This window comes from Protopterus annectens, chromosome 8.part0, assembly GCF_019279795.1.
Source record: "Protopterus annectens isolate FY-2018-M chromosome 8.part0, PAN1.0, whole genome shotgun sequence".
Lineage (NCBI taxonomy): Eukaryota > Metazoa > Chordata > Ceratodontiformes > Protopteridae > Protopterus > Protopterus annectens.
Genome location: NC_056741.1, coordinates 919,143,670 through 919,162,327, shown reverse-complemented (window position 1 = coordinate 919,162,327; position 18,658 = coordinate 919,143,670). Strand labels below are relative to the sequence as shown.

General features: G+C 40.0%; 1 protein-coding gene across 1 annotated transcript in view; it reads right to left on the bottom strand.

The window, feature by feature from the left end:
• Positions 1-18,658, bottom strand: part of ARHGAP33 (Rho GTPase activating protein 33) — a gene marked incomplete in the record, with an annotated part of 3,206,105 nt that overhangs the window by 1,068,595 nt on the left and 2,118,852 nt on the right. Inside the window, 1 exon segment of the mRNA XM_044080442.1 lies at positions 9,161-9,268. Coding sequence (XP_043936377.1) covers positions 9,161-9,268 — 108 coding nt within the window.

Here is an 18,658-nt window from a genome sequence, read left to right as displayed (position 1 = left end):
CCTGCTCATTCCCAGAAAGTTTCCTTCATCTTAAGGCCAAACAAGGTGGATCCATCAAAGGGAACATTAATGAATGACATCCTGAAGGGCTCTGCAAAGTCACAAAGATACATTCAGGCATGGCTTCTTATATCAAATCCTGAGCCTGTGACCATCTATACTCTCTCTGAGCATGAGAAATTAACCTCACCGTCTGCTTATCCTCCGCAGATATGGACCCTGAGAAAGTATTGGAAAATTCCTTCATCAATTCCCTCTGAAATCTTGGAATGTGTGCCAAATAGTTCAGTGGCCAGAGGGCAAAGGTCACTGTAGCAGAGACATGCTTCTCAAATCTGTCTAATGCACTGGATTCTCTGTTCAAGGGATGGACAGAAGAACTCTTTTTCAGGGAGTTCTTTCTTAGTAGCCACTGCTAGTACCATAGCATCTACTGGTGAACCCTTGGTCCAATGGGCCCTATCCTTCAGTGCAACGAGGTATTTATCTGGCCTATTGGGGCAGGCTCCATGACATCCGGATCTTTCCAAGCCCAGCAGGAGATGCGGTTCATCTTCTCATCTGTTGGGGGGGGGCTGCTTATGACCTAGCTTAGCCAACTCAAAGCCTCGAGAAGCACTAACTCTTGGGAAAGGGGCTTAAAAGACCTACCAACCTTGTGTCAAAAGTTTAAGGATTTCACCAAAAGAGACACCCTCAAGGGATAATCCGGAGGACTCCTCTTCATCAAAGTCAGTGTCTTCAGCTAAAGACTTCTGTAGGGAGTCTAAGTGCCTACATTCACATGTATGCCTCTGAGGAGGCTCCCTAATGGGAGAGTCCAGAGTGCATTCTGAAGTGCAAGCTGAGTCCCGAATGAGGACAATCTCCAGGCTCGATTAGGAGGGGCTGTCCCAATGGGGCAGGATAAAATGACTCAGGATTCACAGTACACAGCTGAGGAGGGAGTGGACCCAAGGGGGGAGGGATGAGAATGTCTTGTCCTGGAGATGGAAAACACACTCCCCACTACCTCAAAGAGAGAGACCATGGGGGAACCAAGTCCCGACCTGGGAGGAGATGAAGCCACCTGTTCAGAACAGAACCCAATCTCCCCAAAAACCTACCTCTACATACAGGTCAAAGCAGAGCTGTCCAGTAACAAGGGTCCAAGAGGAAGGGATGGCTCTGCAAAAACAATGGAGTTGAACCCAAATCCCCGGACCTGGTGCTGGTGCTCCTGATCCAAGATTCTTCCACCTCTGACACAGTCGTCATCTGGATCAGAGAAGGTGATGGAGGCAAAGACCAAACCTTCAGATCTGCCACAGGCAATCTTGTAAGTTTGGGTCCGTAGACTCTAAAACCAGTGGACAGATCACACTAGGAGTCAAAAGTTGGGGTTGAACTGTAGGTAGGGCTTATGGATCCGATGAGAGAGAGAGCCGGGATATCTCCCACCTGAATCTGGGTTCTGAGAAACTCTCTCATCAGCCTGTACACATCTGCTTCTCTTAGGCTCCTACATGACCTGAGGGATGAAGAAATCAAGGGTGGACAGGATACCCTTTGAGTTGTCTCATGCAAGAAAGGTGAGTGCACCCTCAAAGTAACAGGCTACTGATAGAATTCTGATCTTGCAGATGGAGACTGACTTGGCTCAAGTCGGATCTTAAGGTTTTGGAGGGGTTGGATCCAATGTTCTTGTGATATTCTAGAGCAGAGTTGAGCCCAAAGGAGGAGGAGGAGTGTTTCCTTTAATCTTTAGATCTATCAGCTGCATCTCCGTTTGTTGACTTCAAAGAATTCTTGGATGAGGATGGAGCTCCAGATGAAGAGGAAGAAGTGGAGACATAATCCTTTTAAGATAAGTTTGTTTTTGAGCTCCACAACAGCCAGATGGTTAAATGCAGCACAAATATCTTAAAGGGGAACCACACCCCCAAACTCAAAAAACATGTTTATTTCATCATGGTTTGGTGTTTCCTACATATTAACATCACTATGGGACTATTTACAGGTTTTTAAATATTTTTATATGTAATTTCTGAGTCTGACCTCAAGGGGTCTGGCATCTTGAAGTGATCCTGATATGCTATGTATCCTGCAGTGCAGTGCTCATTTCTAAAAAAAAAATTACATCATGCAGGCCTCCTTCTTCCTAAAGCTCCTGTGAATCCATTGATTTTACCTGCATACAATGCTGTCATTCAGTCAGTTAGTTTTCATGCCGTTCAATGACCACGTAAAACAAAAACAGTGCAAATACCACAGAACATATTTTCAAAATATGTTTTTACTGCTGCTTCTTTTTAGAATGACTAAACTGCAGTCTTTTGTGAAGCCTAAACTGTACTACTTTGACTCATCTCCCACCCTCCCTCATACCTAACTTCCCAAGCTGTCAAAGTGCTAATGGTAAATGGCGGTGTTACGTGCTGTGACTGACAGCTCACAGAAGGAGACAGTTTCCTTCTTCTAGTCTTTACTTTCTTATGGTTAAGGGTAAGACCACAGAGCTGTGACATCACAGCATGGGTGGATTTTTTTTAAGACAGTCGCGGTGATGTCAGTTTGGGGAGGAAATTGGCCAGAAAACAACCTGTACTAATTGGCCTTGATGACATCAATGAATTGGAGACAGCAGCAAGCTTTTCCAGGGTGGGATAAAAGGTTTTTGAAAGTGGAACCACCACAGTACTGTAAGGTACTGTTCTAGTGAAGAGAAACAGTCAATTTAAAATATTTTAAATGCTGTATTGTTTATTAATAGTAGAGACTGTAAATAGGGAGAAAAAGGACAGAGAAGTTGAACATTTAATAACAGAATCCCATTATTGTCCTTTAATTAGTAGTAAGATGACCTGCCTTGCGTCAGTAGCATCTGAGTTAGGGATCTTGTGACCATATGAACAGCACTTTTGAAGCCATTTTATCAGACATTACAATAAAACACAACAAGAAATGTATATAAATCAGGGTGAAATACCAGCAATGGTAATACTAATATCAGAGGTATACAACAGAAAGAAAAAATAAGTACCAACAATAGTAGGTGGAAGAATACCCAACAGGTAAGAAAGAAAAGCAAACAGGCACAAGGTCTGATGACTAGAAGAGAAGAAATAAGTAACCTGAAAAATTTTAAATCCTTTTTTTAATAAGGAATAGGGAGGGTGAAAATAAGAGAAAAACTGATGAAGATAAAAAGGAAATTATCTATCTGTCCCGCAAACTACTCGAGCTAGTGGTGAACACATCCAAATGCCGAAACGGCAAACAACATCTGAGGTAATTCAGGAGGCGAGAGGGTTATGGGTAAGGAGAGGAGCTTGAGCTACAAAGCCAAAGTCTAATGAGGTGGCCAAAGTCAGATCTGTGCTCGGATCAGAGATCCATCAGTTGAGGAATGGACAAAAAAGACATCACATCAAGAATTCAACAATTTTAACATTCACTAAAGCAAATTACAAACTGTTAATCATGGTTCAAAATGGACTTATGTTTGTCATAGTTGGAATAATGCTCTGGGGCATGCAATGCACAGGGGACATGCCTGACTTCAGACTTAGAAAACAGAACAAGCCAATTGTGTGGAAAAAATTAGTAAATTATCAAAGACATCAATACAGTGCTATACAATAGAAAAAGAATCAATAAAGTTTTAAGAAGAAGCAAATTTATAAAACCTTAAAACAAAGAAAAAAAACGAAGAAGGAGAGCTCCCAGGCTTCTATGAAGGATCACAATTTTTGTTTGGAAAAAGCAGCATAAGGTAAAGGATACATCGACATTTAAGTTACTGGCTAACCTGGAAATACTGGTAAGAAGCTTGCATTGTAAGATGTAATCCTCAGAAATGCTAGTTTAACTGACAATACAGGAAAACAATGTTTTAAGTCACAGGTTCCTAAAGAATGTTTGCCACTTCTAGCTCAACTTGCAAGTAAAAAAAGAAAGAATGCTTCAGATAACAGCCTGTGTCCTCCACCATCCGCACTCCCTCTCTCTTTGTGTGTGAATACATATATATGTATGTGTGCATTTGACATATATATATATATATATATATATATATATATATGTATATGTGCATGTGAACACACACACATATATATATATATATATATATACATACACATTTGCGTGTAAACACTTGATATATATATATATATATATATATATATATATATATATATATGTGTGTGTGTGTGTGTGTGTGTGTATACATGAATACACAGTATTCATAGATATTTACACATGAAATTACTACATATACACAAGTATATTAAATATTTATATATTTATATATATGCTTTAATTTATTGTGTGACTCACAAGAGAGATGCGGTCATTATCCTAGTTTAAATATGCAATTAAAAGTAGAACACAAGTAATACATTGCCTTTGTGTACATATTTATATAGTTTTACTTACACACACACACACACACACATATATATATATATATATATATATATATATACACACACACATACGTACACACACAAATGCATTGTATTTACAAAAAAAAATTATATATATATATATATATATACACACATACATACACACACACACACATATTAAAACTACTACACATATATACAGGCATATTATTTACTGGAAAAGCTCATCCAGACTCTGCCACAGCTTGCTGTAAGGGAAAGATTAATTTGTTTGTGCCATCTTGCATTTTGTTTTGCTTTACTACAGTTTTCTGTTTAAAAAACTGTGATTTATTTTCTTTACACTTAGTTTTACTTATATTCTGCTTTTAATTGCATACTTATACTAGAAAAGAGACCACAGCTGTACCTCTTGTGAGTCACACAGGAATTCAGTTTTTCCCCACCTTTCCATCGTGGTGCTGTTATATTTTTAAACTCAACTGTCTTGCTAGCTGCCTGCCCCTCATGTTAATTTGACCACATATCTCCTTCCCTCTCTTCTTTCAATGGCTATCTTGAGTAAGCACAAAATTGTTATTCTTGTAAAATCATTTTCCTTCAACTATTTAAATTTATTGGCCATCCCCCTGTATTCTAGAGAATCAGAATACAAAGTCCCCCCTCTTCCACTCTATCTTGCTCTTTTAAAATTAGTGGCTATCCAGTTGGACAGCTAAAGCTTAACTTAGCCCCCTCTTTCATATCCAACTGCTTAGTGCACTATGCAGCTTTTAGGATATTAACCAATTTTTCCATCTTACCTTTAAAATCGCCAACATTTACTCCAAGACCACCAATTGAAGAGCACACATTCTGCCTCTCAGTATTCATCTTAGAATTAGTGCATCCATTTTGCTCCTGGTGAGAAAAGGAGCACAGGGTAATTATTTAATGGAGACTGCTGGTCACTGGAAGGCCTAATAACTGCTTCATAGGTGCCAGCTCAGGATTTGTGCTTATGTTTTGCTCCTGGTGAGAGAAGAGCATAGTGCATTGATCCCGGACTGTTTCTGGCTGGGCACTGAGTGTCTCTGCTTGACCTTCCCGATTGGTGTGGTTGCTATTCAAGGCATCTACCACGAAAAGGATACAACAAGCCTGCAGACCCTTGTATCATCTAAGACAAGAGTGTGGATTACCAAAACTGGCTATGGCCTGATTCTCATCTTGGGATTGGTGCTACTGTTTTGCTTCTTGTGAGAGAAGAAGCAAAGAGGCATTGTATCCCAGTAGTGTGAACCTGTTGGCAAAACCAATACTGGTAGTAGCCAGGCACGAGCCATTCAGGTAACTCCCCTCTTTTTCATCATTCTTGATATGCTAATTCTTTCTTTACCATAGGGACTGCTTGATTTGCATCTAACTTCAGAACATCTGCCTAAATACTTCATCCATAAATCATCAGGTTATACTTATTAGTTTCCCCTCAAATGTTTGGCAGTGCCCTGTACAGACACAAATACCTTGAAGTTGCCACTTTTCCTGTAAAAGCACAAATGAAATTTTACCAGTACCGAGCTGCACACAGGACAACTAGTTTGCAGTAGCAAGCACTGCCCTCAGAGTTGCAAGCCAGATACTCCTGACATTACTTTATATTCTTAGTCCAACTGTCTAATCAATAAAAAAGGGTCTGTTGCCATGGATATGAAATTTCCCACTATTTCCATTACCAGCTTGGTGGATATGGGCATACTAAGGCAATGTAGAAGCTGTCTCATGTTTACTGACAACCAGTTCATTTTCAAGCAAACTGATATGATATGTGCGCCACATTTTTACACAATATCACTGGAGGCAAAGCTCTCGCATAAAAGCACTCCTAATGGCTATAAGGTTGTCAGTAGTACACAATCTGCACCCATCATACACAATTCAAAGCAGACACAGACCCAAATATGCTGAGGCACTTAAATGTAACCTTCCTAAACTTCAAAGACCTCCTAGATGAAGTACACGTAACAAATGCCCTTAGCAGCCCTGAATGCACTCTTTCAAAACAACACACACATCAACACATACAGCCACATCTCACGGAGCCTCTACTTCTAAGCCCATAAGACAAGCCATCACACAATCCAACATTCTGGCCATTTGAGACTCCATTGTGAGACACACTGACGTTCCTCACTCCAGGCTGAGAAAGGAGAAAGTCACAGTCAGTTGCTTACCAGGGGCTAGGATTTGCCACATTACACATACACTCATGTCATTAGTCCACAAGTAACAGTATGACTCAGACATAGTCCATGTAGTGCTAAATCACCTGAGACATACCTCCCTAGACTAGACATCATGGAGGTCTAAAGAATGTGCGTCCCAAACTTGTGAGCCTAGCAGTGAGCAGCAATTTACTTTCTTAAAGGATGATGCCACAACATAAACAAAAGATGACTGACTAATAATTGGCTTAGTTTCTGGTGTCATTCCAAGGGGGGGTGTAATATCTGTCAGCATGGAAGGAGATGGACAACAGACCACACTGTTTTCCCAGGAATGGTCTGCTCCTCTCCTCTCTAGGCTTTCGAACATTAGATAAAACGTTTCTTTTCCCCATAGTACCTTTTTTAGGCAATGCCACAATGAAAGTACTTCTGACATAGCAAATCAAAACAAAGAAAATCTAAAGGTGTTAGTACTTGATGCTAATAAAAATCCACTCTTTTTACCCTAGAGAATGTTGGCATCTGTGTGGTCACTGAGACATGGTTTAAAGCAGTGGACAGCAACACAGACAGTCCGAGGTTATAATGCCTTCCACATGTTTAGACCAACTATTACAGAGACAGGGACTAAAGGTGGAGGTGTCTCGATTTACATCAAAAATAAATATAACTCAAGGCTGGTCAAATAGGATGATGTACTTGTGAATCTTCACATTCAAATTACCATAGGCAAAATCCAACATCACTAACTTGCAAGCTACAGGTCCCCCTCGATGACCTAGGAGACCCATACCATTCATTTAAACTTACTGGTAACACTCACCATCCAACCCAATACCATATTCATGGGTGACTTTACCCCACTATTAACTTGGAATCTTATTCGACACAAAATGTACAGGCACAGAGATTCACGGATTTTGTAAACACAAATTCCCTGGACCAGATTGTCAATACACCAACCAGGGGTACAACCGTAAAGGATCTGGTCCTCTCAAGTATGGGACAGTGTTGCACACCCCCTAGTATAATGTCTTCTCTGACAAAGTCAGACCACAAAATGGTCTCCTTTGAAGTAAAAATAAAACCTGGAACCCCTGCTAACCCTGGAATATTCAGGAACTACTCTAAGGATAACCTCCTACTACTAATTGATAAGCTGTCAAAATTTAAATTCCCCATAAACCCTGAGAACATTACTGCCTACCCAGAACTCTTCACAGAAACCCCATACAAGCATGGTAATAGCTGCACGGAGGCAGCTTTATCCACCAGGAAGAAGTAAAGAAGTAACTCAAAAACAAGCCACCCTGGTGGAATCACAACATCAATAGGCTGTAAAACAGAAGGAAGAAAATCATGGCAAAAATTAGGAGGTGCAGCACCCGGCAGGATAAAAGCACTCCCATCAAACTAAATGAACACCTGAGAGGACAGACAAAGTCTACCAAAGCCAATTTAACGCAAATTTGGTTTCCCAGGCCAAAGAAAACCACAAGCCACTATTTAGCTATGTCTGTAACCTTAAAGGCAATACACAATTGTGTGCACAGCTCATTGTAAATAGAGCCACCAATAGTGAGCCAAATAATATAGCAAACCTACTGGCTGACAAATTTGGCTCCAAATTTACTAGGGAACAGGTCCTTAATGCTCTCTCTAAGGCCAAGAACACTGCATCAATTGGCCAGGACAATATTCCAGGATCCTTCTAAATAGCATGAAACATGGCCTATCAGGCCCTCTGGAATTGATATTTAACTACAGCCTCCAAACAGGCTTCATTGTCTTGTGAACGGAGAACAGCAATCACTCAGCAAAAGGTGGACCATTTACAAACCCTGGAACATACAGATCCATAAGTCTCACTAGTCTCATATGCAAAACCATGGAAAGAATTTCCATGGAAATGCTCAGTAATGACACAAGACACCCCCAGACACAGGACCGAACCCAATTTGGTTTCAAGGACAGGTCATGCTTACTCAACCTAGTGGACTTCTTTGAGAAGGTCACCAAAGCAATCAATGGATGACAGCAAAATGGTTCACACTGCCTACAAACACATACAAACACAATAGTTGGGAGGGTGGCCTAATGGTTACGGTGTTTGCCTTACAAACACAAGGTGCAGGGTCTGAGTCTCACAAGGGATAATTAGCTATGCTTAAAATGGCTCACAAGGGCAGTTAGCCTAGTACTAATCTATGAATCTATGAATTGGGTGGCGTAAGCCAAGCCAGGGAACCTTGTTGGCTAGGCTTACGTAGGTCCTTGGGCCGATAGCCTAGTACCTATGTAGAATTATATACACATACATAAAAAAAACATTTTTTACATTTTTTATATATATATATATATATATATATATATATATTCCTGCTTAAAAAACATGTCAAATAATCTAATTGTTAATTAACAGGATAAAAAATATTGATAACACACATTTTCAACTAAATGTTTGGCTGCTACTGAAAACATTAAAGGAAAATAAAATCAATGTTCTGGCAGACAGTCAGTCTTCATACACTATTTTTAAAAGTAATTAAGACATTGGATTCTTACCGGAGGAGGTTGGGTGCCCATACTATAGCAAGATTCTTAATATGCATATTGGTCTCCGAGCTGTAGCTTGCAAGCCTAGCCAGGTGTTTCATAAGGTACTCCAGAGTCCTTAAAAACAAAGCACTTTGTAAAAAAGAAAGTAATGTTTTAAATTACAATACATTTAATGTGCTACTATAGCCATTTGTTTAAGCACACACTTTATGTTACTGAAGCTTATTTGCTAATTAGACATGAGTCAATGACAGCTGTAATGTTAAAATGTCAGGCCAGAGGACAGCGGACATCATTTCCATTTTTTTTTTACTCTCTGTCCCCATATGGCACACTGTTTACCCAACAGCACATTCCCACACTCCACTTTCTTCATATACCCATTACTGCTCCTTTCTGTCCACCCCCTGATGCATCCTTTTGTTGCGCAGGCCACCTTATGGCATAAATTAACAGCTGGAAAGTGAAAAATCCAATGGAAAGGAGCAAACAGGGCAGCAGAAGCCATTATTTAGAAGTTTATTAGCAATCTACCCCAGGAGGATTGATGTCAGTATGTCTAGTTTGTGCATCTATCCACCAGGCAAAGGTAATTGTATAACCCCCCAAATGTCAGATGTTAGCCTCTGAAGCTTTTTGTCTCCACTAGAGCTTGCACAAGCAGTAAACTCTTTTCTTATCCACTTCAACCCTCAAGACAGAGGATCTGTTCTTCATGTGTCATCCTGCCCCTCCCACCCAACAGTTGACCCTTCCAGTGGCCTCAGCCTGGACCCAAACACAGGTTGCCAGAACTACTGATGGATGCTTTGCCTCTGTGCCATTAAGATAGTTACAGCAGACATAATTTCTAGCACACAGACAAATCTGGCACCTCACCCAGAAAAGTGTTACGGTAAAACAGAATTCCTGTTACCCAAAAGTGTATACAGAAATCATGGACTCACACAAAATAGGCCTTCTTAAAAAGCACCATATACAAATGTCACACTACAAGAATGGCCACATAAGCACTGTTACATTTTATGACTAAAACTTCTAATCAGTAAATGAAAACACAAACAATTTTAATGAGATACTCTTACCTCTCAGGCCAAAGTGCAGGGCTAACAACTATAGTCTTATTTAAAGAAATAAGAGACTACTACTATTCCATAACCCACATCTTACCATTCCAAAAATAATAAGTTAAGGCCACCACTTTATGACATTCATTCAAGTTGTAAGCCATAATGCACTGCATTTTTAATGAGTATTAACAGAGTAAGTGCTCGCATGCCACTAGAAAGTACATTAAAATATATTAATTTAGAGCACTTTTTAACGTGTGGAGTTATTTACCATACTACACATACAAGTTACAGTATTAGATTTTTTTTTTCCCAACACGCATATATGGAAGCATTCATGCACACACTGTTGCCTCCTGTAAAATCATGGTGATGATGATGAAAATGCAAACAATAAAAAAAAATCTTCCTTTATTTTAAAGGTAGATTTAGATAGCCACTGTGACAATAAAAAATAAATAAAAAAAAGTCATACAAGTTTGTTTGAGTGCTGCAGAAGGATAAAGGCCTGACAATGGACCAAGTGATCGACTTTGATTAGCAGCTAAGGTGCTTAATACAAAAAGCCAGGCAGAAGATGGTGCCCATTCTGAGGGGGGGGTGACTTGCTGGCTCTTGTTAGCCATACCTATAGCTACAGGAAAAGACAGACTAATGCTGTGGGAAGGAGGTGGAGGAATGTGTTGGGCAAGGAAACATCCTAGGGTGCATGTGGGCAGGCCACCCAAGCTGGAGAAGATAGTCCTTGCCTGTGAATGTGAAGAAGAGTGCATGAGCAGGTCACAGGGCATAGTCAAATCTTTAGGAGATGCCACTGCTCTATGACTGCTGCTATTGTGAGACTACTATGGAATTCTGCACTGTTTCTATGCTTTTGGTCTTTCTTCCTACAGTTTGTTTGATCTTAAATGTGCACTGTTTCTATAATTTTGCTTTATTTGCAGTTTGTTTTACATTTGTTTTACCTTAAACTTGTTTCCCTTAGAGTTTCAAGGGTTATCGATCAGGGCAAGTTAACAAACACTTCTTTTCAATTCTCTGACTGCAGCCACATGAAATCTAGCTGATCTGTAGGAGATGAAAAGTAGCGATTATCATTTAAGCTAAGCAGAGCAGGCAAAGGTTTTATTCTTTTGGAGCTGCCACTGATCTAGGACTGCTGTTGTTGAGACAATAATTTGGAATTCTTCATTTAAGGTTTGCATATTTGTATTGTTTCCATACTTTTGTTCCTTCTTACTGGTTTGTTTTACCTTAAATTTAAACTAAAAAAAAAATGGCAAGGCAGTAAAAACTAGTATTTAATAGCACGTCAAATTTCGTCTTCCTTGAAGGCTTTGTTTAGCTGAGGTGCCAGCAGTGACGCAAAATGTCTTTTTACTTCCTTGTTTATTTTTATTCGGTTTGTATTTTTACCTTAAATTTAACTTTACATTTATTTTATCCTAAATTTGTTTTTTCTTGGCGGTTTAAAAGTTATTGCTTACAGCATGTATGCAAATATTTCTTTTCAATTCTCAAGTCTTGGTTACCTGTTGGAGGTGATGAGCAGTAGTAGTAAAACAGGAAAAGGCTTTTATCATTTGTAGCTGCCAATGTACCCGTGACTGCTGCTGTGGTGAGACTTCAATGCCCAACCAACCGCCCTTTTTCTGTTGTGCTATTAAACCCAGTAGCTCATGTATGGCAATCAGCACTAGAAGTTTAACATGGGAAGGCCCTCCTCTTAGATCGTTAAAACTTCAGTTGACTTCTATTTCATATCTTCTCACGGCATAGAGCACAATACAATATGTACAGTATTAATCCATTTTATTCCATCTTACTTTTAAAATTACAGACATATAGGCAACACTAGAAATCAAGAGTAGCCTACAAACCATTTATCTGGAATCAGCTTCGGATTAGTACTTCTGTTTTGCTCTTGGTGAGAGAAGGAACAGAGAGAGACATTATTTTCTAGCCTCCTTAGAGATAAAGAATGACTGGAAATCCTGAAAATTGCTTTTTAGGAGCCAGGTTGAAATTAGTGCCATTTTGCTCTTGGTCTGAGAAGACGGGTGGAGACATTGATTCATGATTGTCTATGACTGGCAGTATGTGTATAGGACTCCCCTGAATGGTCTGGATATGGGACACTGTGCAGCTTAGCTCTCTTTGTACCAAGTTACTGAATGTGGCTATCCAGGGTATCTACCAAGAGAAGGTTACAGCAAGCTTACAGGTCCCTGCAACATTTGGGATTAGACTATCATCACAAGATTCTTGCCTAACTCTCGGGAGCCAGCTCAGTGGTAGTGCTACTGCTTTTCTTTTGGGGAGAGAAGGAGCAAAGGGACACTAATTACTAGCTTACTATAGCTGCTATGAGAAAAGAACAAGTAATAGCCAGGTAGCAGCCAACAGGTGAATTACCATTCATGTCAATCCTAACTCTGTCTCTTCGCTAAGTACTGCTATGATTAGCTGCTACATAACCTTAACTGAGTATCATCCTAAACATTTCATCAATAAAATGTCAGGGTTTTCTACAGTACTCCCCCTTCAACCCACAAGAATTATGACCACTCATAGTCCTCCACTCTCTGGTAATATAGCAAAATTCTACTCTCACCCAATCTGTGAAGTCTTGACTACATTAGGCATTTTAATGCAGTGTAGTAACTGCCTGTGCTTACCAACTTGTTCATTGCTTCTACAAACTGATAGTACAATCTGCGATAGATATAAATGTTTAAAGAACCGTGAAAGCAAACTTCTCACATCAGCTCACTGTTGGTAAGCATTATACATCCAAAACAGACCACTAAGCACTTAAAATTATGCTGAGGTTGTAAAGAAAAAAATAGCATAGCCTCCTCACATGCATTCTAAATTACCTCAGCTTCCAGAGCACAAGGCAACATCTACTGTTTCTAACTTCAGCATACTGCAACTCCCAAAAGAAATCTCCCAGGAGTCATCAGAAAAGCAGGTCTAAGACCATAAGACCATAAGGCCTGCTAAGTCTGCAGCCACGTCTTTGACAAATGTGACTATATGGTTAAACATAGAGACTCAACACTTAGCCTGGACAAGAACAGAGTTGACTGTAAGCTGCTTGTCTGGTGGCAGGATCAGTGATGTCACAAAGACCCCAACATCCCTTAAATCAGACAAGTACAACTATGATCTAGTGGTGGTCCATGTGGGAGTGAATGACTTGAGCACTCTACCCAGAGAGACATGCAGAGAAATATGATGGAGCTTACTATTAATGTGTTAGAGGCAAGAAAGACACTGGTCTTGAGCAGTATCATGCCTTCACCAAGAATGATACCAAGATCCCAAGACAAGGTAATTAATTGGCTTTAACAACTGATTAAGTAGCTGCTGGCATTTTAAGGGGATCAAGTGCATGTCAGCCTGGGATGAGATGGCAGATAAGACTTCTTGTTATGCCAGGGATGACTTGTACCTCTCACAGGGCTTCAGCATACTAGCTATTTAGCTAACTCAAACACAAATTTTGACACCATGGTAGCACTCTTCATTGTCAGGAGTCAAAGCAGACAGATGCCAGAACTTGATGTCCTCCTCTAACTGAAACACATATGCGAAGTTAGAGACATTTTCAGTGCAATGAGAGTGCTCACACTGTACCATGGTGTAGTGCCTATCATGCCTTCAGACCTTTCGGTAACTGCTGGGAAGTATTTACATCTGTCAGAAACACCACTACATTGCGTCATACCAACCACAAACAAGTTGGAGCTCCTAGATAGCTATAATCACCCTTAAAAAATCCCACTATTACTTTACTGTTAGCAACAGATTCCATAACCTTTGGGAAAAACTGCTGGGGAATTAGCGTAATGCCACTGAGGGGTTAGATATCAAACCAAACACCTTCTTGCTATGGAACTTTAACCACCCAAGCACTGACTAGCACACCGACACCTCTAAAAATGTATATGGTCATACTTTTCTAGATTTTGTTAACATCAATACATTAGAGCAAATTGTAAAACTACTCAGAGGTTCTAATATCCTTGACCCAGTCCTTACCAGCCTAGCCCCCACCTGTACCTCACCTCTGGCTAAATCAGACCACAAATCATTTACCTTCTCTGTTAAGCTTAATGGCTCCACCCTACCATGAGCAAGTGAGGCTGTCTTTAGGGAACTCTACAGGGCAAAACTACTACAGCTTGTGGACGATCTATGCAAAATTCCCAATAATCTCCCACAAAATGACCCAAGTGAGAAGTCTGCCATATTTGACTCCAGTTTTTATTATCATTTAAATAGCTGCATAGAAAAGTCCTTGCTAATGGCAAATTCAGGAATAAGCCTCTTTGGTGCAAGTCCAGTATTTAAATTTTACTACAATAGAAGGAAAGTAAAGAAAAGTTGTAAGAAATCTTCATGCCTCTACATAAAGACAAGACTGAAACATGCCAGCAGGGAACTTAAGAGAACTATTAGAAAATGTAAAGCAAAGTACAAACTTTAAGGTTGCTACAGACATCAAGGGAAACTACAAATCTTTCCTCAGTTAAGTCAGGAAGTTATGGAATAAATATACAGCAATGCAATGAGCGCACCCATATCAACATCACACATCCCAAATCCCAGGGATATAGAAAATATATTGGTAGACAAAGTCTGTGCTAACTTTACCCCACCTACCTACACTAATGTGCACACTATCTCTGAAAATTCAGTTACCCTGAAATCAGCATGGAACAAGTCTTTTCATCTCTTTCAAAGGCTAAAAATAATACTAGGCAGCATTTTCATCAATAGAAAGTATGCACAATCAGAGTCTCTACGTAAACTGTTTAACCTCAGTCTATCTAAAGGGGATGTCCCTGATGCTTGCAGAACAACCACTGACTTCTCTACAAAAGGGTAGCCCCTATACAGAAGCTTAACATGCAAAACCATGCAAAGTATCACAGCTGAGCTAACAGATCTAAGCAAATTACCTGATCTAGACTCCACTCTGTTTTTTGAAGGGTACTGTCTGTCCCCTGAATCTAACAAACTTCTTTGAAAATGATAGCGAGGCTGTGGAGTGTTCACTACATGCATGCTGCTTATCTTCACCTGACCACGGCTTCTGACACTATCCCCCATGCTGGTATTACTGAATAGTTAGGCAAACTTACACTATTCACTGGACTGCAGACTTGCTACCAGACTGAACTCAGGCAGTAACAGTAACTGGTAACCTTTTTGAATATAAAATTTTAACTAGTGGGGTGCCACATGTATTGGTGCTGGGCCCTCTCATTTGGCATTTATTTTGCAGGCATCCAAGCCAATATCCCTGAAGTGTGGTTAACCAAGTTTGCTGATGATCGCAAATTAAGCCCTGCTATCAACTTGTCCACAGATAATCAACCTTACAGACGAGGGTTGTAATATGCACATACACAGTGTATTAAAAATAGTCTCAAGCTAAATGCAAAAAAAAAAAAAAAAAATCAAAACCTAGTAGTGTTTGGTGAAAAAGCTGCTCCCACCTTATATTTTATAGGTGGCAATCCCCTTAAAACAGACAGAGTCACAAGAGACCTTGGTAATTATGTAGACATCTAATGCGATCATTATGTTTCTATCATAGTCAAGAAATCTTTCTATCCAGCCCAGTTCATTTCTAAGGGAATATCTTCAAAATCCAAAGTGTACTCACTGTTCCCTTACAAGACCCATCACAGAACATAATGCCTCCTTTGTTGTGTATAAATCCAAGCATACCACTCAATTGGAAAGGCCTCAACAATTTTTTACCAACCAAAATTAAAGGCCCTAAATCCTTCAACTATCCCAGTAGATTAGCATGACTCTTCTTATACTCAAGTAACCTGCCAACAGGTGACCTATGTTTCTTTTTTCAAGTCATGAAGACACAATCTTACTTGGCCTCCTATATCTTCAAAAAACAGTGGTGCTACAAACACCCATACAAGGGACCTAAATTTAGACCAATAAATAAACAAGGTTAGCTGGAGAGAGAGGTTTGGAACTCAACGTATTCCAGGCCGATGAAACAAGCTAATATCACAGGTCAAGCAAAGTACTATTTTGTCTGTTTTTAAGGCTAGACTTGATGATCAGATGGCCAGACTAAATTTACACCAGGAATATCATGTATGACCCTGCTTGATTTAGGAGGTGAAAAATAAAAGTTATGTACTCACCATAACTATGCAACTGCATTGTTTGTTTTTGTCCCTATTAATCGAGGGGTCTCAGATCTGACTTTGGCTTCAGATCTGACTTTGGCTACTTCATTAAACTTTCGATTCATAGCCTGAGCTCCTCCCTTTACCCATAATCCTCTCTTCTCCTGAACTACCTCAGATCAAGTTTGTCCTCTAGTCAGCCTACCAATTTATACTAAAAGGATACTCCGCCATCAGCATATTCTAAATTAAGTTGTATATCAGCTACAGCAGAAGGGAGGAGGAGGATGAGGAGGAGGAGAAGACTGGAGTTCATGCAGCAAGGCTGACAGAAAATACCCCTAAGGACATACCAGGAGCTCACATGAAATGAACATATACAGTAGGAAATGGGGTGGAGGGTGGTAGGTTGAGGAAACATGAAAACAGACAACACAAATGCACAGTTATGGTGAGTACATAACCTTTATATCTGACACTATTTTCCTTCCATTCCTCAACCAATTGAATAGAGTCCCCAGTTATAGTAACCATGGGTGGTCCTCAAGGAAGGATATTTTGGAGTACAATGGAGCCAAATGCTGCCTTATTCCTAGTCAAGATGTCCAATTTCTAATGAGTTATAAAGGTAGGAACACTGGACCATGTAGAAGCTGCACAAATGTCAGTATGCAAAAGTTCAGATGATATCTATGTAGGTGTAAAAGACCTGAGACATACTTTCCTCGAGTATGTGAAGAGAGACATCATGGAACTCTCGGAATGTGTGTCCCAGGCTGGTGAGCCAAGCACTGAGCAGTATTTTAACTTCTCCAATGATGATGCCACAAAATGAACAGAAGATGACTGCCTTTAATAATTGGCTTAGTTTCTGGTGTCATTCTAAGGGGGTGAAATATTTGTCAGCATGGAAGGTGGTGGTCATCAGACCACTCTGCTTTGCCAGGGATGGTCTGCACCTCTCCCCTCTAGGCTTTTGAATATTAGTTAAGACATTGGCTTCCCCCATAGTGCCTTTTTAGGCAATGCCAAATTGAAAGCACCTCCAATATAGCAAATCAACACCAAATAAATCTAAAGGTTTTACTGCTCAATGCTAGGAGTCTAAACAAAAAAATCCACTCCCCCCAAGTTCTCCATGCCATAGAGAATGCTGACATCTGTAGAGTCACTGAAACATGGTTTAAAGCTGCAAGAGCACGCTGGCAGTGCAAGGCTATAATGCCTTCGACATATTAAGACCAATTGCTACACTGACAGGGACAAAAGGTGATGTCTTGATTTACATAAAAAATAAATATACCTCAACGCTGGTCAAACAATACAATGCACGTGAGATCCTTCACATTCAAATTATGATAAGCAAAATCCCATACCAATTCCTTGAAAGTTATAGGCCCCCTTTTAAGACCCATGAAACCCATACCATGTAAATACATTTCTTGGAAACACTCACCATCCAAACCCAGTATCATATTCATGGGTGACATTAACTACCCTACTATTAACCGGGAATTATATGCAACACCAAACATACAGGCACAGACATTCCTGGATTTTGTAAACACAAACTCTCTGGACCAGTGTGTCAATACACTGACCACGGGTGCAAACATACTGGATCCGGTCGTCACTAATATGGAGAGTGCTGCACACCCCGTAGGGCAATGTTTTCTCTGGTAAGTTCAGACCACAGAATAGCCTCCTTTGAAGCAAAAATAAACCTGGAACCCCCGCTAACCCTGGAATATACAGTAACTATTCTAAGGCTAACCTCCTACTGTTAAGTGATAACCTGGCAAAATTTCAAGCTCCATAAACCCTGAGAACACTGATGCTTAGCCGGAACTGTTCACAGAAACCATATACAATAAGCTTTCAGTTAAATGGAACTCAAGCAACCTGCAAAAAAATATTGAAGAAGTACAGTACAATTTTCATGTGTTGCACTTTGCCCCCCCACACACACAAACATACCTTACATTTTTAGAGTTGCAGAGTTTCAAAAAGTAAGACAGGAATAAATTCCCTCTCTCCCCAACCTAAGAACAAATCAAACCAAATAGTATGGTGTATAGTATTAGTCAGGGATATTTTTAATAGTAACTCTCAAGCAACCAGAAACTACAGTTATCCGGGCATCTACCAATCCATGTAGGTGCCGGTTAAATGAGAGTTTACTGCATAAGCATGTTAACAGCTGCACAGAAGCAGCTGTACCCACCAGGAAGAAGTACAGAACTAACTCAACGAAAAAAACA